This window comes from Orussus abietinus, unplaced genomic scaffold (assembly GCF_000612105.2).
Source record: "Orussus abietinus isolate OABI.00-Male unplaced genomic scaffold, Oabi_2.0 scaffold46, whole genome shotgun sequence".
Taxonomy (NCBI): Eukaryota; Metazoa; Arthropoda; class Insecta; order Hymenoptera; family Orussidae; genus Orussus; species Orussus abietinus.
The window spans coordinates 136,962-158,307 of NW_019394349.1; the positions used below are offsets into that span (position 1 = coordinate 136,962).

Sequence of the window (21,346 nt, forward strand, 5' to 3'; positions counted from 1 at the left end):
TCTCTCTCTCTCTCTCCCCCGTTGCACTCGTTGATAACGCAAAAAGTCGGGTTTTATGGATTGCATCGATTACGAAGGAACGCGTCTATCGCGTTTCTGGCTTCGGTCCAGGTGCCATCAATCTGGCGCCTCGTAAAAACGGGTACACCAAATAGGCTGGCAAGGGTTACCGTTCCCGCCAATGGTGGTTGGCAGATCATTTTCATATCCCTCGATGAGATGGATCGAAAGCCAAAGATTACGTGCTCTATTCCCTCGACGGTGATATCCTTCGACGACGAGATTAGTAACGAGATCTCCTTGTCTTCTGTACGGGGTAGAAATTTATTTACAAATTAGCACTGTTGAAAATCCACGAGTAAATACAACGTCAAAATGGAGTAGGTTTCCTTTCAGCGTTTACAGCCGACCGAAGAGACCGTCGGCTTTAGTCAGTGGGTCCACTAGTTACTTATTACACGTACTCCGAAAGTACTATTTACTCTAAGTATTCTACCACTTCTTAACGGTATTATTATTCCGTAGTCAATGAAGAAATGGTAAGCGATTGATTCCTTCGGTACGACATTAAAATATATACAATGCGTGCTTCGATATATACGTCTTGAAGATTTACTTCGTACATTCAAATGTTCCTCCGTATATGTGTCAATTAAATATATTTAACGGAAAGTAAACGGGGAATGTTTCGAAAGTGCATTTGTTAGCGACTCCGTTTGAACCAGTCATTGACGAAGAATTTTATCTGATTAAATGACACTCGATCAAAAAATGTTACGTTTACATATAGAATTGCTAACCGTGCACTGACACTCCACGATCGTAACATAGTTCACATAAGCAGGTACGCGAAGTAAATATATCTGTAACAGCCTACGTGAGATGTACATATCAAAACGTGAAAGAAGCAAACAATTACACATTGCTGTGCTCCAAAAGTTGACTCATAAAATACCTGACATTTCTCGTAGCGACGCCTGGTCGTTGGCAGATCGCAAAGGAATTTTACATCAAAGAAATTCACTTTTGCCCGCGATCCTGAACAAATCTAAAAATTCTGTACACGTTACTCGCACGATCTCCACTTCAAATATCGGTTAGACTTTCGAGTCTGACATTAAAGAGTACAGATACGTTCTACTTAATTTAATCGAAAATTTTAAGTGGAAATCTGGCAAACAGTACGCAAGATACTTAAATGACTTACGATTTAAATATATACAATCGTTAATTTTCACCTAGATTATAAATTAGCAATGTCTACCGGAAAAATTTCTTCCATGAAACTTTTCAATCGAAGCAAAGGAGTATGAAGATAAAAAGTAATCGTATAAATTTGGCACTCTGTAAGCAGTTACTACGAATCGAAACTGAACACCTTTCTTTAAAACCTGTCAACGTGAATGAATATAAATACAATAATGTTGTCATTTACAAAGTAATTCGGAGTAACTTTTCACATCCAACGCTAATATACTTACACAAGTAAATATACGACACTTCACATGTGTCCACATTTCGTGTTTAAATAAAACAGTCTTTCATTTGTCAATACATACAGTCGTTATGTAAACATTTAGGCTTCGGTGATCAGTTATAAAATGTTGTTAATGAAAATGAGTACGTGTGAATGTGAAGAACCTCATTTGGATGAAGATACCAAATGTCCAAAAATGTGTAAATGTGCTCACCGACCACATAAGCGGCAGCGTCAACTAATATCTTCATATAAATTTGAAACACTTCTGTTTGTCGTGTGGTATTCTCGTTTTAAATAAAATCGAATCCGCTCGGTACTGGGTATTCAAAAGAGGCATGTACCCAAACACCTAATGCACACAAAAATTCATTTAATATGATAAAATATTGAAGCGAAACAAATAAAATAATTAAAACAAATACCTGAGAGAAAAAGTTGATACACTTGTGCCGCTCTTGAAAATGAGTATCATCTTCTGATAACGATACCGGACATCCGGGACATCGAAACGTCCATCGTGATGTCACCTACAAATAAGGGAAATGTCTTAAATATTCCACGATCTCAACTGACGTTTCATTTTTACGATATAACGTGTACATATATAAAAATAATATTTAACAATTTTACCTTCACAGGTGGTTTTCTAGTCAGATGAGATATTAAGAAATTCATGGCAATGTCCTCGCAATTCATGTACTCGTCAACTTTGTCCCTTATGGCTTGTGGTAACCAATGCGAATATAAATACGTGTAATGTTTATGTATAAAAGCTGCACCCGTTAACACCATGGACAGCTCACATGAATAATTCGAATTGTAATTCCATGCGTTATGATAATTCTGATCCCAAGCGTGGAAACGGCCAGGAAATCCTACCACACGATCTCGGTGTTCCCTCCATACTCTGAATTAAGAATTAAAATCGAACATGGTTGCAGATTGCTCAAATTATTTGTAAAGTTAGAATCGTACAAATATAAATTATGTATTCTCATACCTGAAACCGAACATTATTTCATCGTGTCTCAAGTGAGCATCATCATCGACAGAAAGTACAGCCTCTGTCTCAATGGCATCGAATGGCAGAAATCTGTTGTTTAAACTGTTTCTTGGAGCTTTTATAATCTGAAATTGTAAAGTCAGTATAATAGACCATTATACCTAAATATTATAGAAATGTGATTAAAATATACTTGTATCGGAACACCAATGTCAGGCCATCTAAGATCTTCCATAGGTGGTCTAGGACTGTTCCACACAACTAGAACTTTATTTAAATATGGTAAACCATAAAGGCGAGCCAACGAATGTATGAGAACCTGTTCTCTTTCATACGTTAACATAACAATCGTAAATTGTTCTCGTGGGTAGTTTCCTCCTAAAGATTCACTGAATTCTTTGCCTGCACCTCCAGCTCCTCGACCAATTGGTCGAAATCCAACTTCAGAGCCTATCATTTTAAATTATTCATATTTTAATACTCCTGACAACTTGGTACATCTTCATTATATTAACGATATTCCTCGACTTACCAAGAAATTTTGCATCACTAGGTAAAACTGTATCAAAAGGGAGTTGAGGATATAAATTGAATGGATCCATCCAATCGTTCCAAATCTGGTGACCATGTACCAACATAGTGGTGTAATTTCTTCGGAAAGAGGGTGAGGAGTACGGAGGTTCCAGTGGCCCTAAACTCTCCTCTCCATCCGGTTCAGCAATGATAGTGTCCGTTTTCAAAGGCTGAAGCAATATAAATATTATTTCATATGCATTTGATTCACATTTAATTACATACGTTTCAAAAAGTACTCACAATAAAGCTTTCATTGAATACACTTGGACTGGGAGTTTGAGGTGCTGGTAAAGGAGGTATTCCAAGTCTGTCCCTTACCGAAGCAATGATTGTGTCAACGATACCTTGAGCAGTACTCAAATAACGCTCCCAAATTAATCGTCCCTGCCTACGCATCGATAGTAGATCATTGTCTGGCACGGCACGCAGTAAGAAATGCATCTCAGTTACTCTGGCCTAATGAAGAGAATATGTATCCAATAAAAAATTGACGATATAGAAAATTTAGGGCAAAAGGACAGTACCTTAGGCAAAAATATGACTGCTCTTCTCCAAGCGATAACTTCATTAAAACTAAGCAAAATTTGATCACCACCTAGAATTACTGGTATCGCTCCTGCTCTCAGTGCTTCGTACAATCTCGCTTGCATGGACGAGGTTGTTAAAAAAGTGACATTACTTGGAGCAAGAATAAGAACAAACGTTGAGTCTTTCAAGATTGCTTTTCTCGAAGAATCAATGCCACAGAGCGACCAATCCGGCAATTCAACCGTCTTCCTTTCTTCCGAGGCAGGTATACATTCAAACTGAATAAAAAATTTATCCAAAATATTTCCAGAACTCATATCCTTCAAGTGCTGAATAATAAAACTATCCAAATTATTTTCGTCCACTGCTAATTTCTCTAGATCCACCTCTGCATCATCAATTTCATGAGGCGTGGAAGGACTCTTTGCTGGCTTCATTTCGCCTTGAAATGATAATAAATATTTTCTTCTAGCAGGAAGCATTTGAGCACATTCTTGCCACACGTCACCTCCAGGTGGTCCCAGTATGGGAGGCACAATTAAATCAAATCCTTCCCGAAATTGGTTTCTAAAAAATGTTGATTGAACTAGCATCGCTCTTCCAGTATCTGTACCATCAAATATATTTCCTAAATCAACTGACAGATCCCTGCGTGCCAAATTTAATAAAATATGGTTTCTGCCATCACCACCCCAATACGGGAGAGACTGAAGTTTTTTATTATCGATTGGCTTTAAAGACTTTGGAAACCGTCGTCTTTGAATGGAAAGAGCTTCTCCAATTAAAACTATGTAAATACACGCTTCAGCTGGGTTTGTAGTTATATGTGGATTATAGCCTGAAATCATTCCCATCGGTAATAGGGCGAATTGTACAAAAAATATGTCACTGTTACAAGTTTATATGCAAATTCTAAAAAATACGCACCTAATGTTTGTTTTATTGTTGTTTTTAAAAATCCATCAACATCCCACCCTAGATTAACCACAGAAAATTGATCAGGATCATAAAGGTAAACTGGAAAGCCACTCGTAAGTGCACAGCGACTGTGATCGAAGCAATTAAACATCCTGCACGGACGAGGATCAGATATGGAAGGCACGACCGGAACTGAATTAATTAATATCCTTTTGGGAGGAGCTAATTCAGGTGTATTACGTTCGACGGCTTCTTTTTGAGCAGCTTGTGCCTGGACAATACTTATTTTCAGCCGATCTAACTCCGTCTGCTGGTGCAATAGTTCCAGTTTTAACTCGTCAATTCTTTGCGTAAAACTGGATACTTCCGTCTGTAATCTCTGGCGTTTTGCCTCAAGATCTCGGAGTTCATTGCTCACCGATACTTTAATTCGTAGCATTTCTTCTATTCGAGACTTCAGATCTGCTGCCTTCATAGATGTAAAATCTTCAAATGCTTCCAATTTTGAATGGGTATGGCGATTATCCAAATTTGAAGAATCTGTTTCAACCTATTGCAATGATAGAATCAAATATATTTTATAAAAATTCTTTGACATAAAAATTTCACTTGTGCTCAAAATAATAAAAACGTACCTTAGACAAATAGTAATGCGTGAATAGTGGTACAATAAATAAAACTGCAGTCATGAGTATAATTATTCTTGATAACTTAACGTGCGCTGCCCAATGCCAGACTTCTCGACCATTTCCAATATGATGGTACAATGAATTACTTTCAAATGCAGTGCCCACCATGATGAGGTATTATAGTTCACATGCTTTTCGGTTGAATGGAAAGAATTATACCTGGCAGCTAATCTGAGGGAAACTGATATAAAGGTTAATAATAACTGTGGGCATACACAAGACCGTAAACAGGGTAGGACCATCACTACCTTCATTCGAACAGTTTCAGTGATGTCTCATAACGACGGGTTTCATTCGGTAGATTACATTGTTAATCCTAAAATCAGTATCATCACCTCATTGTGGAAAAATAAATTAAAGTTTCACACAACAGAGATATAAGCTCTGGCGTTCTGAAAAGTGTACCAATCGCCATTTTGAGTTAACTGACACAGGGGGAAATTTGAATTTCTACATACAACTTTTATGTTAAAATAATGGCTCATGCAGATACAGCTGACAAATGCCACAAACTCTGACAAAGATTTAGTAAATAAATGAACTTTCGAAAGAGCAAACGGAGAGGTGATATTTTATATTTACAAATACGTACACTGTTCATCTCATTTTCGAATATCGCGCTGCAATGGAAAGTCAAAGGCTACTTTGAATGTTGGCAACATTTAGCGGCATTCTTCATTTGGTATTTTCCGATGTATTTGCATTTTCTCAAGTCCCACACGGAACTGCATGGAACATGCGCATATTCATGTCAAGTGTAGTGCGAGGGGAATAATATTTTGGCTTTCGGGGGCCTAAAATTAATTAAAATGGTAAGCTTCCTTAAATTTTCGTAATCGAGCTCGCAATGCGAGTATACGGGACGACGGATTAATCAGCTGTTTCTGTGATCGTGCACTCAAGAAATCCTTCTTTGGGAGCCACCAAATAACCTATTTGTTTTGATATACTAGTGATTTTCCCTATTCTCACACGTGAAATTCATACAATATTTTCAGAATTAATAAATGCCACAATCTATTAAAAAAACATGTACCTTCCGAAACCATGAAAACATCCTTGAATTTTTTTCAGAAAAAGTACATTTATCGTTTATGACAACTAGCTGCAGCAGTACACAGAGGAACCTTCTAAATGTTCTGATTAAAATTAGTACATTTAATGGAATGACCAATAAATGTTTTCTTTCAACAGCATAAACTGAAGTTCTCACAACGAGACAAAGTAAAGAAATTTATCACCTTCACTCAAACTGGAGAACAGACGGCGATATATTGCCTAACACAAAATGACTGGAAATTGGACTTAGCCAGTGATAATTACTTTCAGAATCCTGAAGCGTATTACAAGGAACCGAAGAGCTCGGTCGATAAAAAAAAATTAGAAGTCCTCTTTAGCCGATATCAAGGTAATAACCTAATGATCGATTCTACATGTGGAACTAATTTCACATTGGTCCATTCTATAATAAATGCAACATCTCGCAATCGATTCATTCGACAGATCCAAATGAACCAGACAAAATTATGGCAGATGGTATCATGAAATTTTTAGATGATTTAGGCTTAAGTCCCGAGAGCAAGTTAGTGTTAATAATAGCATGGAAATTCCGAGCAGAAACACAGTGTGAATTCACAAAAGACGAGTTCATGACTGGCATGGTAGACTTGGGGTGAGTGGTTTTCACTTTTTACTCATTATTATTAATTTGATAGTCTTGTTAAAAACTATATTGCAATTGCATAAAAATATGGTGGAATTAATTTTACAGAGTGGATAGTATAGACAAATTAAAAGCACGATTAAATAGTCTAGAGGGTGAACTGAGAGACCCTCAAAAATTTAAAGATTTTTATCACTTTACGTTCAATTATGCAAAAAATCCTGGACAAAAAGGATTAGAACTTGACATGGCAATCGCTTATTGGAATATTGTACTAGATGATAAATTCAAATTTTTACAATTATGGTGTCAGTTTCTCCAGGTAGGCTGAATTCACTGTAAACGGTTAAAAAATAAATGTGTTTAACGAAAGCCATTTTGCTCCAATGATTAATATTTCTAGGAGCATCACAAAAGATCAATTCCAAAAGACACGTGGAATTTGCTCCTAGATTTTGCTTTGATGATAAATCCTGAAATGAGTAACTACGATGAAGAGGGCGCATGGCCTGTACTAATCGATGATTTTGTGGAATGGGCTCAACCACAGGTTCGCCAATCTCTCCAACGTACCTTTAACCGATCGTAATTTCCCCTCATGAGAATATTATTTATTCACGTTGCAAGATCGCAAATACTCTGCGAGTGATTTTCCTTCTAAAGCCAATGTTTAATTTGGTTTAGTAGGAGCTGTGACGTGTCACTTTGTACGCAACGACTCTTTAGTTATTAGCAAATTGTTATTGCTCGCTAAAGACAACCAACAAATTTTACATACGATACCGTTGATTTGCTTAAAAGGAAGTTTCGCCACTTAAGTACTGACAGATGACGGCATAAATATGAGTTTTATTTAATAAACTACTATATTTTATTTTGAAGTAGCACAATAATTCGTTGCGTATAAAGGAGTTTTCTGGGAAAACAACCTGAATCTAAAAACGTTGCTCCGTAACCATAGGTGTACTGAGAACATTGTTAAAGGCGGAGAGAGGACGTAAATCACATTTCCCATAATTTCGGATTGTTCAAACGGTGAGAAGAAAATTTCTACATAAAATTAATATAAACGTTTCTGTAGATAGTAACTGCTAGAGATTATTTTGTTGGAAATCGTTACTGAAAAAATGAGCACTAAAATATTACACTTGTAAAATACAAACAAATGAAAGAAAAAGAAAGCTCATTGTTTTAATTACAATTATGATGAGCACCTTATTTCGTCATTTTTTATTGTCTGGAGAGTGACAACGGCGAAAGAGAAAGGTTTGTTTTCACTTATACATTATAGAATATTCGTATTTATATTGTAATTCCCAGAAGTTAGAGACCATAGGTAAAATAAATTAAGTTTTTTTACAAATATATCTTTCGAGTTTTATTTCTGGTCGTTATAGATTCTAACATGTATACACTTTATTATCAAACTCTTATAAGTGTTCTGTTTTGCCTATTCAATTGTATCGTGTTGCGATTAGTGGTTAATGAAAAATGATGTACCATACATGACTTATCGGTTGATGACAAGAAAAGGATAAGCAAATAAGAAACATTTTACTGTATGTACAACTGTCATCGAGTCTAGGGAAAAACCGATTATCAAATTTTTATCGTTTAAGGAAAATGATTCGAAACTTTCACAAGAAGATATTTAAGAAGTATGAAGTATCTTAACGAAAGAAAATATTTCGCCCCTACAATACGTTTTATTAGATAAACACAAAATGTAGTTTCACACGTATAACAAGAATATAGTGAAATGCTGCTGCGAAACAAAGCATCACTGTTCACTAAACGAAGTATTTAAAGAAGAATTCTTTATATTTTATTATAAAAAAAGCTGATTGAAAATCGTTGAAAAATGTAATTCCTAGGCAATATATTTATCTTAAGGTACGGGTTCAAATGTGACATTATCAAAAGATTTAAACAGCGCATACTTTCTACTTGATTTTAAGAATGGCAGATATTTTTTCGAAAGTTCACACCTTCAGAATTGCGTGCACTATAAATAGACATTTAAGAACTCTAGAAGAGGCTGTATATTATGTAAATAAAAGATGTCATGATATTACATATACACTTGGCTGGTTCGAATAAAAAAAAGAAAAAAACGGTGACAAATAATTGCAGCATCGTGTATCTTATTTACCAGTTTGTGCCCTAATCAATTTCGTCGTGTACATTCAGAAAAAGATTCCTGCCGTTATTTTATTCACGTAAGATCAATTGACAGTGCCTTATATATCAAAATACTATACAGTGTAATAATCAATTGCTCGTAGTCAATTTTTGCAGCATCGGCGACATTCGCAAGGAGGATCACTGTAACCACAACTGATAGCCCGATGATCATACAGAAATGCCAGCTCGTATTGGTCCGCTTCCATGTTATAACAATCGTTTAGGATAACTTCTACATACCACTCGCATAGTTGCCCCAGATGATCTACCGTTGTCTACAAAATAATCGTTATACGTCCTTTTGTTGCAGAATGCCGAATCATTAATTATTTTTCCTGTTACCTCACCTGAGCTATCACCAAGCCCCGATGGGGATTTTCTAGGGTGCTGTGCCCGTGAGAATCGAAGAGGGTTATCTGAACGTAAGGAAGTTAACATATTAATCTCACCGCATGAAACAGCAATTTAATTATTTTCAGACCTTGTAAGTTTGCTCTTGAAATATGAAGAGGATCGTGCGCCCGCAGGTGATGAGCAGCATAAAGAGGTTCTCCGACTTGGGATTCTCGTACCACTCGTGCAAGAAGCTCTTTACATTGCGGTATAACCCTACCGCTATGTCTTCGTAATACACGCGGAATTTCTATACACGGATTATTTTACATTAATTACCATAAACCTATTATAAAGATGAAACCGTAGATCTTAATTTCTCTACCCATTCTTTCAAGGTCTTCAGACTCCTGCCTCCGTATTTTAAAGCTTCTGCAGTGTTCAGGTATGGATGTGGAATGAGTCCTCTTCTCAAAATCCATGCATGAGTGGCATTGCCCTCGCAAATCGCTTCCGCTATGATGATGTTTAGTCCATGAAGACTTCCCACGTCCCATATCAATAAGCCCGTTTGGCTTACTCTTTGGGCCACCAGCAAGCATATCAAAGTGCAGGCCTCGCTGACTGAAAGAGAAATCCAAAATTAATGAAACCTATGGGCGAGCATCGTCAAGTTAAAAAAGAAATGTTTCAAAGTCGCCATGTTGAAAATCCAGGGATTGATTAAACAAGCTTAAATGTTAGTAATTCTGGGCACAGGGCGATGAACATCCGAATTCCAAATTAGAGAAATTATCGTTCCCAAGTACTCCAAGGATGATACTGTAAACGCACGTAGGAAGGACTTAATAATGTATTCACCTTCTTGCCCCGGAGGATATCGACTTTGCGAAAAATCCCGATTATACCAATAAACGTCTACTTGGTTATTATATGTCTCCTTGACGAAAGAGGGAAAATGATGATCGAAGAGAGGAGGCTGATTCATAACGTTTCGTCAGGAGCCTTTTCCCAAAGGGTTCGTTACGTTACTTTTGCGTTTTTTTTTTACCGAAAGAGCATTTTTTATTTCGTTAATTTAGAATCATTTTTACCGAGGAATTATTAGCGTGACTTCATTTCTTTTGGAGGCCGAAATTGAGTGAAGTTTGCAATCGGCAGAGGATTTCGTGTCGACGTCGAATGTCTGCAGAGCCAATCGTGATTAAATTTAAAATGATCAATGTTCGCGCCAATTCTGGAATTGCATCTACTCGAATATATTTCTTCATTTCTAAGTACGTTATGAATCTGTTAATTGATAAAAATGTCTAACCTGTTAAAAAAAAAATGTAAAAGTTCATTTACTGAGATTGTTCGGGGAAAAAGAAAAAAATTTAATTAATGACTCGCATGACGCTGGTAGTAACCAAAGCGAATCTAGCAGAAGCTTCTCAAGATGGCATCGGTGAAATTTGGGGCGCACTTGAAGGAATTAAGAATACTTCTATGTCAGACTTCAAAGTCAAGTCAAGGAGTCAGGTAAGGTAATAACAGAAATTAATAATTGCATATTTCCTGGTATTTCTTAATCGATACCTCTGCCTGAGTAGATTTCACTTATAGGTTATGTGCAGATGTAGTATTTTGAGATAATTTTCAGAGATTTTGTCCAGCAGCACTATGTTCCACTTAAGAAATGCAATCCACGATTTCCAGTGTTAATTAGGGAATGTTCTTTAATTGAACCGAAGCTGTACGCGCGTTACGGTAAGTTTATTACATCACAAGTATGTAATAGATATACTTCAATGATTACTTGGACATATATGTTAACAACATGGTATAATTAATGGAATGAGTACACTAAATTCTATTAACTTACCTTTATAATCGTTGGAACAATGATATAAATTGTAACGTCGTTTTGCAGATTATGGAAAAGAGCGTTGCGTTTCTTTGTCAAATTTAAATGCCGAGGAAATTTTGGGACAGGTACAGCAACTTGCATCTAGCCAACCCTGAGCCTTAAGATGTTCAATACTCCTGTATCATAAATTATTTAGTTATGAAATAATTTAAGTATTTCAATAAAATGCTGTTTCTCAAAAGGATATCTCTGTTTTGTCTACGGCAGTCAGACCGCCGGCTTATTTAAAATATAATGTGAAATATGTTTAACAATTTTACAGTTGCTACTTTATTCTCTGTCACATTTACGAATCCATCATTTACATAAGTGAAATTTTACAAAATTCTCCTATATGTACTGTTACTTTGTGTATGGTGGTAGTCCGAATAGTTCTGGTTTAAAATCTTCTAAGCTTTTAAGAACCAACGTAGCTTTTTCTGCTAAATATTTTGGTAAATTTGGATCCGGTACCATAACCACTTGCATGTCAGCTCTCACCGCTGCTTCCACCCCATTTGGAGCATCTTCAAAAACAAGGCACTGAAAAAAAAATATTCTCGTGTTGTCTTCAATACCCTGAGATTATTCTTATTACTCAGAAATTGTCTAATTCATTTGTGTACTCTTATAAAAAATGTATCCGACTAATCTAGTAAATAACAAACCATTGACGGATCTGGGTTGTCCGAAAACCGTTTGGCAGCAACTAAAAATATATCTGGATGTGGTTTTCCTTGAACAACTTCAGGATCACTGCCCCCAAATACTTTGTGATCAAATAAATCAAAGATGTGTTTCCATTTCTTCGATTTGATTTTATAACTGTCTACAGAGGAGCTTGTGCCTAATGCAATGGATACATTATTCTGCTTCAAATGCCGCAGAAGACGCTCGGCACCTAAGTAAAAAAATGCAGTACTTACCGAATTATATTAAATATTTTGCCAAGATCATATAACCGTATAAACTACAATTGGACGTAAAATATTTCTTAAAATTAAATTACCTGGCATTAAGTCACAGTCCGCAAAGAGTTTATTTGCAATGCTGCTAAATTGCTCCGTAAAGTCTTGAGGTGTGATCGGTAACTCTAAGAGTTCGATAATTCTGCATATCGTGTTTTGAATTTTTAATCCCATGGTCATGGCTTTGTGCTCCAAAGTAAATTCTTTTCCAAATGGCCTAATAATGCTATTGAAGGCTTCCGTGTATAATTTCTCTGTATCTGTGTGAAGTATTCACAGTACAGAGATTTAGGCATGCTTTTGTCATTATGACCTTGTAAATTAAATACATTACATACAAGTATGAGCGATAAATGATACATTCATATACACACGTGTATTCATCCATCATAATGGATCTAGAAAGTTATGAAAGTGGTAGATCTAAGCTCGTGATTCGATCTGAAATAATGCTATTCCATGTAGAAATCAAGACATAGAAGCAAAGTACACATTGTATAAAACTTAGATTATTGCCCTTGATAACTCAAGCTGAACGTAATGGTCATTTCCACGTCATCTTAGATTGAAAAAATCTTGCTTACCCAAGATAAGCCCATCCATGTCAAAAATGCAGTGAGTTACTTTTTTGTAATCAGGAGTTGCCATGATTTTCTTTAAGATATTTCAACTTCCTTGAAAAATATTACTTCTCGACCTTAAGAGTTTTTGCGTTGCGGTGCGTCAGAAACTATAACAGACCATTCGCAAATTTAAGCAGATCTTGTCACCGCGTGTCACGAATGAAGGTTATGGTATCCTAGCAAAGGCTCAAGGCACGAAGTGACACATTACAGCTTGAAGTAATGTCATTGGCCATCGCGTGTGATTATATCTACTCGTGTCAAAATGAGCCAATAGCGAGGCGATGTGTTAAAATGGCTATGCGAAAGTAATCGCCGGTGTTCACATCCAAACGGTATCTTACGTCAGCAATGAAAAGTCCATATGGGATTTTATAGAATGTTATAGAATTTCGACCAGTTTCGAGCCGGTAAGTTAAAAGTGACTTTTCGATGCGTTGTACACATTGATTATTTTTTTCATAGAACTCACACGTTCCTTAACCTATTTTGAATATTCGTGCGTAAGAAAATCTCTTGATCGGATAAGTAAGATGTAATGTTTGTTCACAAAATTAATTTCTTCCTTTTCCATTATTCATGAGTCTTGTAGCACGTAATAAATATTATTATTTTTATTACAGAAACCTTGTAGCGATGGAATTGAAATGCTCGATTCAAACGTATGAATGGGGCAAACTTGGAATCGACAGTACCGTTGCTACGTTAGCAAAAGCTGCTAATTCTGACTTCACCTTAGACGAGGAGAAGCGTTATGCCGAACTTTGGATGGGCACCCATCCGAATGGCCCGTCCTATTTAAAGCATAAACCTGAGAAAACTTTGGACGAATATATCAGGGAAAATACAAACGTTCTTGGACCTTCTGTTGAAAAACATTTTGGTCCTCGGTTGCCTTTTCTATTTAAGGTTCTGTCTGTGAATAAAGCTCTTTCAATTCAAGCGCATCCAGATAAGGTAGAGTTTAGATCATTAACTTTTCATTCATCTTTAACCGATTCAAATGTTTTACAATATTCTTGTCACTTTGACTATAGGCTCATGCGGAGCTCTTACACAAGTCACATCCCGACATTTATAAGGATTCAAACCATAAACCAGAACTTGCTATAGCCCTTACACCTTTTGAAGCGCTTTGTGGATTCCGTCCAATAGCAGAAATAAAACAATATTTAGTGACTATATCAGAACTTCGTGTAGTAGTAGGTGAAAATAATGCACTTCAGCTTACTACGACAGATGAGGCAGGTTTACACATTGCTTTAAAAAACTGTTTCCGAGGCCTCATGACATGCAATCCTGATACCATAGCTGCACAGTTAAAGAATTTAATTACTAGAGTATCAAAATTGGGTAAGACAATAGTGGCTCACATAAATATCATTACTATTTTTGTCCTTTTTTACTATTGTCATTTACTCTTTATCTTCTACTAGAAATTTCACAACTACCGTTTCAGATGAATCGACGAGACAACTTTATAATGCAAGTCTACTGGAGCGTTTACATTTACAGTATCCAAAAGATGTGGGTTGTTTCGGAATATATTTTTTCAATTATATGAATTTGCAACCTGGAGAGGCCATATACCTTGGAGCAAACGAACCTCATGCTTATCTGTCCGGAGGTAAAAAATATCATTTCTGCCTCAGGGAAATTATATCTTTTCGTTTAGTATTGATTTTCTCATAACATTTAATTTGAGCAGATTGTGTGGAATGCATGGCCTGTTCAGATAATGTGATTCGTGCAGGATTGACACCAAAACTAAAAGATGTTCCAACATTGCTACACATGTTGTCGTACACTTATGAATCAGCATCTAAAAAACGATTTCAACCATCCCGTGAAGATGAGTGCACAGAAATATTTCGTCCGCCTATTCCAGACTTTGCAGTCGCTAAAATTACCGTAAGCTTGTCAAAAAATCCTTTTTCTGTATACTCTTAAATTACTGTTGTTTAATACATTGACAATCATTTTAGATCCCGCCTGGACGAGCCTTGTACGATTTGATTCCACGAAGTACAGCAAGTATATTAATAATAATTAATGGTAAAGCAGAAATTGGGCCTTCAAAAATTTTGAATCGTGGCTCGGTATTATTCATCCCTGCTTATGAAAAAGTGAACATCAAAGTCTTGTGCGGATGTCATCCTATGTTAATGTTCCAAGCCTTAGCGAATGTTTGAGAATGTGTTAAACATACTCTATTTAAAATTTAGATATATTCGATCCTGAAATAATAGTTGAAATCGTCTAGTATCAAGTATCATCGTATTTTCAAGATGGTGCTGTTTACTCATGCCTTCAAAAATTTGTTTGTCGAACCTGACACTGACAACAAAAGAAAGAAGTACAGTATGTACAGAGTTCCTGGTCTGAGTGAAAACAGGTTTAGTCCAATGCACAAAAAATAACATTCACATATCTATAATAATATTAATCCATAGACAGTTTCCTTTAATTAATGGTAACCTAAAATGGTAGTTCTATTCTGAATTGCAAATGTTTTCTAGTCTTTACAAGAATGAGATAAATCTTCCAAAAACTATAACAAGTATCACGATCATGTGTATAAAATACTAAGATATATGTACAAACGAGAACGTGTGATTGAATTGTTACACAAGGAGCAAAAATAATACATCATTCATTTCAATTTGCTAGGAATTTTAAATTCATCCCACTGTTCAATATTTTAATATCTATATCAGTCATAAATAATATATTTGCTTCATATACATTCCACTATTTCAATCTGTGCATTTGCAGGTTGAAAAGTCCACAACCAAGATCGATAATTGTTATATGTATGTATTGTGAATAGAGGTAGAATTATGTTTATATTTATAATAAAATGTCTGTGCATGTGGTGAAGCACAAACAAAATAAGTACCTGATACCAGCAGATAACATATTTCCTAAAATGTTGAGTGCATGTAATGTTAAGATCTGTAGAATAATAAATTACCTTCATTAAAATGTCAATAACTTTACAAACCCCATTCTTCCTGTCTTAGCCAGTCATCTATGTATAGACAATTTCATACTTAACTGTAAAAAATATGTAATACACAGCCTTAGAAAATGTCTTAAATTCTTATTACAATCTGTTGCAATTTTTGAGTCTTAAAATTAATTTTATATTTTATTATCTAGTATGTGCAGTAAATATATATGTATAAATATACATCAATGACAATTAGTCATTGTCAGAGTCGTCAGCCTTTGATGCACTGCCTTCAGCAGGTTTGTCGTCATCTTTGTAGTGTCGGTATTCAGGTTTCAATTCCCACATATTTCTATGAGGATTCTTTAAGTTATAATTACATACTTCGTTCAAGATTTCCTTTAAATAAACCTAAAATCGTTAAATAAAAGTTGAGGTTATTAAGAAATAATTTTATAACATACAACATGATGGAAAGTATCTTACGATAGGCTGCCGGGTAATTTTCACCAGGTCTCTTATATTATAATACTGATGTTTTTCAAAAGCAGCGAACAGCATGTCCATCACAGCATCCTTGTCATCCCTCATCTTTTTACCTTCAGCCTTTTTCTTTTCTGCATACTCAATCTGGAAAATAATCATTTACTAGAAGTATTCTTTACATTGTAAATGTAAAGAACTTACATTGTGCTTGTGATCTGATACTGGTTTAAAGTTGTGCACCACCCTATCCAGTTGTTGAACTTGCCTTTGCGGTACCGATGCTCTCTTTATACTTTCCAATTTCAACTTCATGTAACACGTATCCGCTAAAACCATGAATTTTGAATTATGAAATTTTCATAACATTAATCTTTAGTATACTTACCATATGGACGACATTCTAGCTTCTGTACAATTCTTCCTTCCATAAATAGCTTTTCAGTTTCTGGGACAATCGCATCTGAACTGCTTACGGCTAAATCAGAAAATACGATAAAAGTGACAATTAATTTTGCTATTACATCAAGAAAGGCACTATTGCAGCAAACAATGTAAAACTAACGTGTTAAGTGAGAAAATACGCCTAATGTTTGACGAGTCACCGTCGTAACATCTAGCCTATGTTGTTTAGGAATATCCTCTTCTCCAACCTCTTTCAGAGCTAAGACTGCTTCTGAAAGTTTAAGGGATACTTCAGCTTTCTGTCCAGGGCTTCTAAAAGTGTGTAACAGAAATGAAATATAGAAAACATTCAAATGAAATTAATATAGGAAAATACATAATCGCGTATAAAATGAAATTAAAATGAAATACAAATTTTCCCAACAATTCTCACTTTGTTATCTTCAGCTTTCCGACTTCTATGTTGCCTGGAGCTTTTTCCCATTTGTTTGCTATATACTTAGGAACTTTAACAAGCCACACTCCACGACCAGCATTACTTAAATCTAAATCCCATTCTACGTGCGGCATCGATGTCGACATTGTACGGAATTAAATCTAAGACGAGAAAAAATACCACAGCCTAGAATTAGGAACGGAACACTGAATACGCGCAGAGGTTAGAAATAAACTGGAAATAAACGGCGCGGACGGTAGGACTATTTGGTAAGTCACCTATAAGCTAGAATAGATAATTAAATCGGGAAGAGTCTACAGTAGTTCCACGAAAGTGGCGCGGAAGTCGAAGGAGATACCTTGAGCGTGATATTTCACCAGAGCGACACAGAGAAACAATTGTTTAAGGGGCAAGAAATACAAAGCATAATGCATCACGGAATAAAGCGAAATAAAACAGGAAGAGACCATTTTTTTACAGAAACGAGTCGACCAAAGTCGCTGTTCGCCAAGTGGGGGGAAATATCGCGTCGAGTGATGTAGTTCGCGAAACGGAATTTCTTAAAACGAAGATGGCGCTGATGCACGAGCGTTACACTCCACATATATAAACGTTGCCCCCTCCGAGATGGCACGTCCGCCGATGTCAACCGCAATCACGTTCCTATGATTCCGAATAATGAATTCTCTCTACAGAGGCCAGGACTGCGATCATGGAGCGTAAATCGACAACATCATCGGAGCCAGCCTTAGATGTGATGTCGCTTTCTAACCTAACAAATTAAATTCCCAACAACGACGAGCACAGCTGTCGTGAAGCGAGGTGTCCATTGTCTGGTTACGCGTAAAAATAATATGAAAGGCGACCATATAACGCAGTTCCGCAATGATCCTTTCCCTCGTTTAAAAAAAAGAAATTTGGCATACGGACCGAGTAAGCACGCGACGAAACTCGTGTTCACGAACAGAAAGAAGCTCCCCCCTGTCGTGACATTGGTCGATTACCCACTTCTACGGCACACGTATACACGGTACACGCCACTGTGGGAATGCTCTCTAGATTATCGCCGACGGCCTTGTCGCATGAAATTTTACGGAGAGCGAGGTGTTACATTACAGCCAGTCCCAAATCGAACATAGATTTCATGGTACTAAGGGAAAAGAATAGAGCGGAACCGTGCCAATTGTTCCCCGAAAGAGGATGAAAGTAGCCCAACGTAGAATCCCGAGTTAACCGAAACGTGACTTACTCGTAAGTGATAACATGATTCTAGGTACTACGCATAGGAGCAAACATGGTCGAGGCTCTCTTACTGCGTTTCACCGAATAAAGGGCAAAATGTCCCGTAAACTGCGTTACAACCTGGGTTACATCCTGCCACATAGCGGAACGGTTGATCGCGGAGAACGAGGCGCAAGAAGCATCCAAAGACGTTAGCAAGAGTTCCGACGCATTCGCAACCGTCCGTAGAGGTTCTCGAGCATGGAGACGACATCCGCGATAGTCCGAAAACGTCCGCAAGTCTCGAACGGGTCCAGACGTGTCCAGTCGAGTCGCGTGGGGTGCGCGACTGGCAGGAGACCGCGAAAAGGAGGGGTTAAGGCCCGTTTACACTCTACGGATGCACGCTGCGTTTCTATATCTCCGCATATATTCCTAAGCTAGGAGTCCATGGCCCACGGGACGTGTCTCCACGCTACGCCACGCGGCGCGTCGACGACAATTTTAATCATAGCTGGCAGTGCCGGATCCAGGGGACGTCGAAAGAGGGCACTTCCCTCGGGCGGTTGGTCACCCGGGGGGTCAAAATCCACCGATAAATCCTAGAAAAAAAAGAACCATCTGAAATATAACTTTATCCATACCGCTACTTCTAAACTCACTGTACCGCGAGTACATGGCTCATCGTCTTGTAGATCGACGTTTAACTTTCCTACGCCCTGGCACGTTGGTCGCAAATCTCGTCCCTGGGCGTCCACGTTATGCTTTTTGGGGAATTCTCCTGATAAGTATACCCTGGTATATACGATACGTGCATTAGCGCACGCGACCGCGCGGACGATTAGCCGTGATCGATTCTAATTAAAATACCTTTTCGCGTGGTCGAGAGGTCGAATTCATCGTTACCGAGGTTCGGCGAGACATTAGGCTGGATTTAGAGACCTGGTGAGCCTCGTTCGTGTCCGGGAAGACGAAAAAGGTCGAGATGCTTCTTCCTCGGTCCTGCCGAACCGCGCGATAGCGGCTTACTGGCTTGCCCTCCTCGGATGGCGCCTCTTCGGGAAATCCCTTGCACTTAGCCTCGCCTGAAAGTGAAATTAGAACGTAATCGATTGCTCCCGACGGGTCGATTTTGTAATTAGGAAACTTATATTAGGTAAACTGCAGGGTGTCGAAATGACAAACTGCGGAGAGCCCAGGTTTCGGGGTATTCGAGGTCATTGGCATTTATCGCGTCTCCTCCCGTGCGGTGATTAAAGATCGTTACTTCAATTGTCAATAAACCGTAGAGAGTACGCCGATCGGGAGGAATCATCCGCGAGGCGTGTCGTCGCTTTCGGTACGTCGTATTATAATTACGAAATAAGCATGCGCGTACGCATACGTACATCTTTCTTTTAAATTAATTTCGAGATCCCTGACGTGTACACCCTGGTAACATCCTCGTCTTTCCAGGTCTTATGATCTCACGGCAACTGCATACACGCGAAAGTACCTGATTTGCACTTGCACACATGATCGCGCAATGTGCGTGCTACAATGTTATCTAGTGAAAGGTTCGAGCCCGAGACGCGTACGAACAAATCCGGCGTTGTCCATAAACTATTCACGAGTGTACAAAAATCGATGCACTCTTCGAGTCCCTTTATTTTTGACATTAAAAAATTTCTCCGTCATGTTGATCAATTTTCCACCTCGATCTCTAAAGGAAATCTATTTTCGCCTCTCTGTTATCGCCTTACCATCTCCGCTCGGGTGATTACAAGTTAGATCATTTGCGGCAGGACAGGAACTCGATTATCATTTCAACGTCCACGAGACAAGTGGATAAAAAAAAAACATGACGCAATCGGTATCTCGTCGATGTCGTCCTCCAACCTGGTAAAACAATTAAGATGAACAGATTTCCGTGCTCGATAACCTCTCCGGTCTCGTTACAAAATTGCGAGTTATTACGTGCAAAAATCCTCCGTGAATACCGTTTAATACAGCTCTCGTACAGTAGGTATTATACCCTCTTTCTCGAAAAACCGGTCTTCTGTATGCAAGAGCCTTCGCAAGCAACATACAAGCTTTATGCCCGCCACTCGTTAACTTCAGAATTGCTCGCACACTCGCGTACTCGAGTATTACGATGCCCTCCCTCTTTGTGAATTACCTTTGCATATGGACTCCGCACGCGCGGATTTTTTTTCTTCCTCTCATTAAAGTAAAAAGCAACGTAACGTTGCAATTAGCCACCTCTCGGTTCGGACCGATTCGTCCTTTTACCGCCCCTAGGACATACAATTTCTAATGAAAATTCGTCCTGAGTACCTTTTTCTCCGTTACGACGAAAACATACATAGAATGAAGGAAGGCGAAATATCTCGGATAATTCAAACAAAATTCGGGAAGATTACCGTCGATCGAATCGAACGTTTGAATGGACCGAGAAAGGTTGTTACGGACTGACAACTATCCCGTGACAGCGCCGCTTGGTTTCAACTGACAGCCATGCAGGGTCAGTCGAAAGCCTTCGCTCCGTCGAGGAACGAGGAACGTGTGTCGGAACACAGGGAACACGGTACGATTCTCGCACGGACACACCGACGCGCGCCTCGCGACGTACCGGCGGCTGTGAAGCGACGAGAGGTGGGGAGCCAATGGCGAGTCTCCTCACCGGTCACGTGGGCTCGGGCGCATCGGTGTGCGCGTAAGAGAGAGAGAGAACTATGCTCGCCGCCGCAAGAGAGACAAGGACGGAGTCAAAGCGGTATTGGGTGACGACCACGGTTCAAACTTCGAGTCGCGGTGCCTCATGGGTGCCCCCACTACGCGTCGCGGGAGACCGCGCCGTCTCCGTCTATCTCGTACCTCTCGGTGGAGGAGACAAAGAGAGAAGAGATCCCTCAATGCGGGAGCGGTGCACGGTCTCCTGGTCCCTCCCCCGACCGCCCCCCGCACGGCTCGAAAAGAGGCGGTATGGTCGAACCGCCGTTGCGCGGTGGGGGAA

At 38.3% G+C, this 21,346-nt stretch overlaps 7 protein-coding genes across 14 annotated transcripts; 3 read left to right on the forward strand and 4 right to left on the reverse strand.

Annotated features, from left to right (window-relative positions):
- Positions 1–305: 305 nt before the first annotated feature.
- LOC105702185 (exostosin-3) lies at positions 306–5,603 on the reverse strand. 4 transcript variants are annotated; one of them, XM_012429561.2, is made up of 12 exons: positions 5,443–5,603; positions 5,141–5,375; positions 4,924–5,055; positions 4,515–4,812; positions 3,584–4,425; positions 3,300–3,515; positions 3,016–3,226; positions 2,677–2,933; positions 2,481–2,608; positions 2,111–2,387; positions 1,903–2,007; positions 306–1,829 (listed from the first exon to the last, which is right to left on the reverse strand). In XM_012429561.2, the coding sequence occupies exons 2-12, from the start codon at positions 5,300–5,302 to the stop codon at positions 1,725–1,727; spliced, it is 2,733 nt and encodes a 910-aa protein (XP_012284984.1). In that variant the 5' UTR covers positions 5,303–5,375; positions 5,443–5,603; the 3' UTR covers positions 306–1,724. The 4 variants fall into 4 exon arrangements, with proteins under 4 accessions (XP_012284984.1, XP_023287673.1, XP_012284983.1 ...); XM_023431905.1 differs by having other exon boundaries at positions 4,515–4,815; XM_012429560.2 differs by having other exon boundaries at positions 4,515–5,055; positions 5,141–5,365.
- Positions 5,604–5,900: 297 nt separating this feature from the next.
- Positions 5,901–8,981, forward strand: LOC105702093 (DCN1-like protein 1). Of its 2 annotated transcripts, none has more exons than XM_012429384.2 (5): positions 5,901–6,006; positions 6,389–6,602; positions 6,698–6,866; positions 6,966–7,179; positions 7,261–8,981. In XM_012429384.2, the coding sequence occupies exons 1-5, from the start codon at positions 6,004–6,006 to the stop codon at positions 7,444–7,446; spliced, it is 786 nt and encodes a 261-aa protein (XP_012284807.1). In that variant the 5' UTR covers positions 5,901–6,003; the 3' UTR covers positions 7,447–8,981. The 2 variants fall into 2 exon arrangements, with proteins under 2 accessions (XP_012284807.1, XP_012284808.1); XM_012429385.2 differs by having other exon boundaries at positions 5,908–6,006; positions 6,524–6,602.
- A 61-nt stretch (positions 8,982–9,042) lies between these two features.
- LOC105702094 lies at positions 9,043–10,475 on the reverse strand. The gene is made up of 5 exons (XM_012429386.1): positions 10,236–10,475; positions 9,760–9,998; positions 9,523–9,684; positions 9,389–9,457; positions 9,043–9,316 (listed from the first exon to the last, which is right to left on the reverse strand). The coding sequence occupies exons 1-5, from the start codon at positions 10,360–10,362 to the stop codon at positions 9,143–9,145; spliced, it is 771 nt and encodes a 256-aa protein (XP_012284809.1). The 5' UTR covers positions 10,363–10,475; the 3' UTR covers positions 9,043–9,142.
- A 284-nt stretch (positions 10,476–10,759) lies between these two features.
- On the forward strand, positions 10,760–11,467 carry LOC105702097 (NADH dehydrogenase [ubiquinone] 1 alpha subcomplex subunit 2). The gene is made up of 3 exons (XM_012429392.1): positions 10,760–10,895; positions 11,017–11,123; positions 11,287–11,467. The coding sequence occupies exons 1-3, from the start codon at positions 10,813–10,815 to the stop codon at positions 11,376–11,378; spliced, it is 282 nt and encodes a 93-aa protein (XP_012284815.1). The 5' UTR covers positions 10,760–10,812; the 3' UTR covers positions 11,379–11,467.
- Positions 11,468–11,529: 62 nt separating this feature from the next.
- Positions 11,530–13,029, reverse strand: LOC105702095 (probable pseudouridine-5'-phosphatase). 3 transcript variants are annotated; one of them, XM_023431906.1, is made up of 5 exons: positions 12,815–12,907; positions 12,605–12,671; positions 12,272–12,490; positions 11,931–12,163; positions 11,530–11,805 (listed from the first exon to the last, which is right to left on the reverse strand). In XM_023431906.1, exons 2-5 carry the CDS (start codon positions 12,612–12,614, stop codon positions 11,626–11,628), a joined length of 642 nt encoding a protein of 213 aa, XP_023287674.1. In that variant the 5' UTR covers positions 12,615–12,671; positions 12,815–12,907; the 3' UTR covers positions 11,530–11,625. The 3 variants fall into 3 exon arrangements, with proteins under 3 accessions (XP_023287674.1, XP_012284812.1, XP_012284810.1); XM_012429389.1 differs by having other exon boundaries at positions 12,569–12,671; XM_012429387.2 differs by lacking the exon at positions 12,605–12,671 and having other exon boundaries at positions 12,815–13,029.
- Positions 13,030–13,111: 82 nt separating this feature from the next.
- LOC105702091 (mannose-6-phosphate isomerase) lies at positions 13,112–15,838 on the forward strand. The gene is made up of 6 exons (XM_012429381.2): positions 13,112–13,263; positions 13,477–13,810; positions 13,891–14,206; positions 14,313–14,480; positions 14,562–14,764; positions 14,839–15,838. Exons 2-6 carry the CDS (start codon positions 13,490–13,492, stop codon positions 15,043–15,045), a joined length of 1,215 nt encoding a protein of 404 aa, XP_012284804.1. The 5' UTR covers positions 13,112–13,263; positions 13,477–13,489; the 3' UTR covers positions 15,046–15,838.
- Positions 15,567–19,416, reverse strand: LOC105702092 (general transcription factor IIF subunit 2). Of its 2 annotated transcripts, none has more exons than XM_012429383.2 (8): positions 19,222–19,416; positions 19,019–19,115; positions 17,128–18,953; positions 16,855–17,006; positions 16,678–16,767; positions 16,494–16,618; positions 16,293–16,436; positions 15,567–16,217 (listed from the first exon to the last, which is right to left on the reverse strand). In XM_012429383.2, the coding sequence occupies exons 3-8, from the start codon at positions 17,274–17,276 to the stop codon at positions 16,059–16,061; spliced, it is 819 nt and encodes a 272-aa protein (XP_012284806.1). In that variant the 5' UTR covers positions 17,277–18,953; positions 19,019–19,115; positions 19,222–19,416; the 3' UTR covers positions 15,567–16,058. The 2 variants fall into 2 exon arrangements, with proteins under 2 accessions (XP_012284806.1, XP_012284805.1); XM_012429382.2 differs by having other exon boundaries at positions 19,019–19,146.
- Positions 19,417–21,346: the final 1,930 nt, after the last annotated feature.

What these genes read in the sequence shown, in the direction of transcription:
- LOC105702185 (XM_012429560.2), bottom strand. Translation starts at nt 5,302, where the DNA reads ATGGTGGGCACTGCATTTGAAAGTAATTCATTGTACCATCATATTGGA. An exon ending in ACATTGGTGTTCCGATACAA is followed by an intron (nt 2,609 to 2,676) that starts GTATATTTTAAT and finishes TTACAATTTCAG; the next exon opens with ATTATAAAAGCTCCAAGAAA. An exon ending in CTAGAAAACCACCTGTGAAG is followed by an intron (nt 2,008 to 2,110) that starts GTAAAATTGTTA and finishes CCTTATTTGTAG; the next exon opens with GTGACATCACGATGGACGTT.
- LOC105702093 (XM_012429384.2), top strand. An exon ending in CCTCTTTAGCCGATATCAAG is followed by an intron (nt 6,603 to 6,697) that starts GTAATAACCTAA and finishes TTCATTCGACAG; the next exon opens with ATCCAAATGAACCAGACAAA. An exon ending in TATGGTGTCAGTTTCTCCAG is followed by an intron (nt 7,180 to 7,260) that starts GTAGGCTGAATT and finishes TAATATTTCTAG; the next exon opens with GAGCATCACAAAAGATCAAT.
- LOC105702094 (XM_012429386.1), bottom strand. Translation starts at nt 10,362, where the DNA reads ATGAATCAGCCTCCTCTCTTCGATCATCATTTTCCCTCTTTCGTCAAG. An exon ending in ATATCCTCCGGGGCAAGAAG is followed by an intron (nt 9,999 to 10,235) that starts GTGAATACATTA and finishes TTTCTCTTTCAG; the next exon opens with TCAGCGAGGCCTGCACTTTG. An exon ending in TGAAGACCTTGAAAGAATGG is followed by an intron (nt 9,685 to 9,759) that starts GTAGAGAAATTA and finishes ATCCGTGTATAG; the next exon opens with AAATTCCGCGTGTATTACGA.
- LOC105702097 (XM_012429392.1), top strand. Translation starts at nt 10,813, where the DNA reads ATGGCATCGGTGAAATTTGGGGCGCACTTGAAGGAATTAAGAATACTT. An exon ending in AAGTCAAGTCAAGGAGTCAG is followed by an intron (nt 10,896 to 11,016) that starts GTAAGGTAATAA and finishes GATAATTTTCAG; the next exon opens with AGATTTTGTCCAGCAGCACT. An exon ending in GAAGCTGTACGCGCGTTACG is followed by an intron (nt 11,124 to 11,286) that starts GTAAGTTTATTA and finishes GTCGTTTTGCAG; the next exon opens with ATTATGGAAAAGAGCGTTGC.
- LOC105702095 (XM_012429387.2), bottom strand. Translation starts at nt 12,878, where the DNA reads ATGGCAACTCCTGATTACAAAAAAGTAACTCACTGCATTTTTGACATG. An exon ending in GGACTGTGACTTAATGCCAG is followed by an intron (nt 12,164 to 12,271) that starts GTAATTTAATTT and finishes TTTTTTACTTAG; the next exon opens with GTGCCGAGCGTCTTCTGCGG. An exon ending in ACAACCCAGATCCGTCAATG is followed by an intron (nt 11,806 to 11,930) that starts GTTTGTTATTTA and finishes TTTTTTTTTCAG; the next exon opens with TGCCTTGTTTTTGAAGATGC.
- LOC105702091 (XM_012429381.2), top strand. Translation starts at nt 13,490, where the DNA reads ATGGAATTGAAATGCTCGATTCAAACGTATGAATGGGGCAAACTTGGA. An exon ending in TTCAAGCGCATCCAGATAAG is followed by an intron (nt 13,811 to 13,890) that starts GTAGAGTTTAGA and finishes CTTTGACTATAG; the next exon opens with GCTCATGCGGAGCTCTTACA. An exon ending in TTGCAGTCGCTAAAATTACC is followed by an intron (nt 14,765 to 14,838) that starts GTAAGCTTGTCA and finishes CAATCATTTTAG; the next exon opens with ATCCCGCCTGGACGAGCCTT.
- LOC105702092 (XM_012429383.2), bottom strand. Translation starts at nt 17,276, where the DNA reads ATGTCGACATCGATGCCGCACGTAGAATGGGATTTAGATTTAAGTAAT. An exon ending in GGAAAGCTGAAGATAACAAA is followed by an intron (nt 17,007 to 17,127) that starts GTGAGAATTGTT and finishes ACACACTTTTAG; the next exon opens with AAGCCCTGGACAGAAAGCTG. An exon ending in GCTAGAATGTCGTCCATATG is followed by an intron (nt 16,619 to 16,677) that starts GTAAGTATACTA and finishes TCATGGTTTTAG; the next exon opens with CGGATACGTGTTACATGAAG.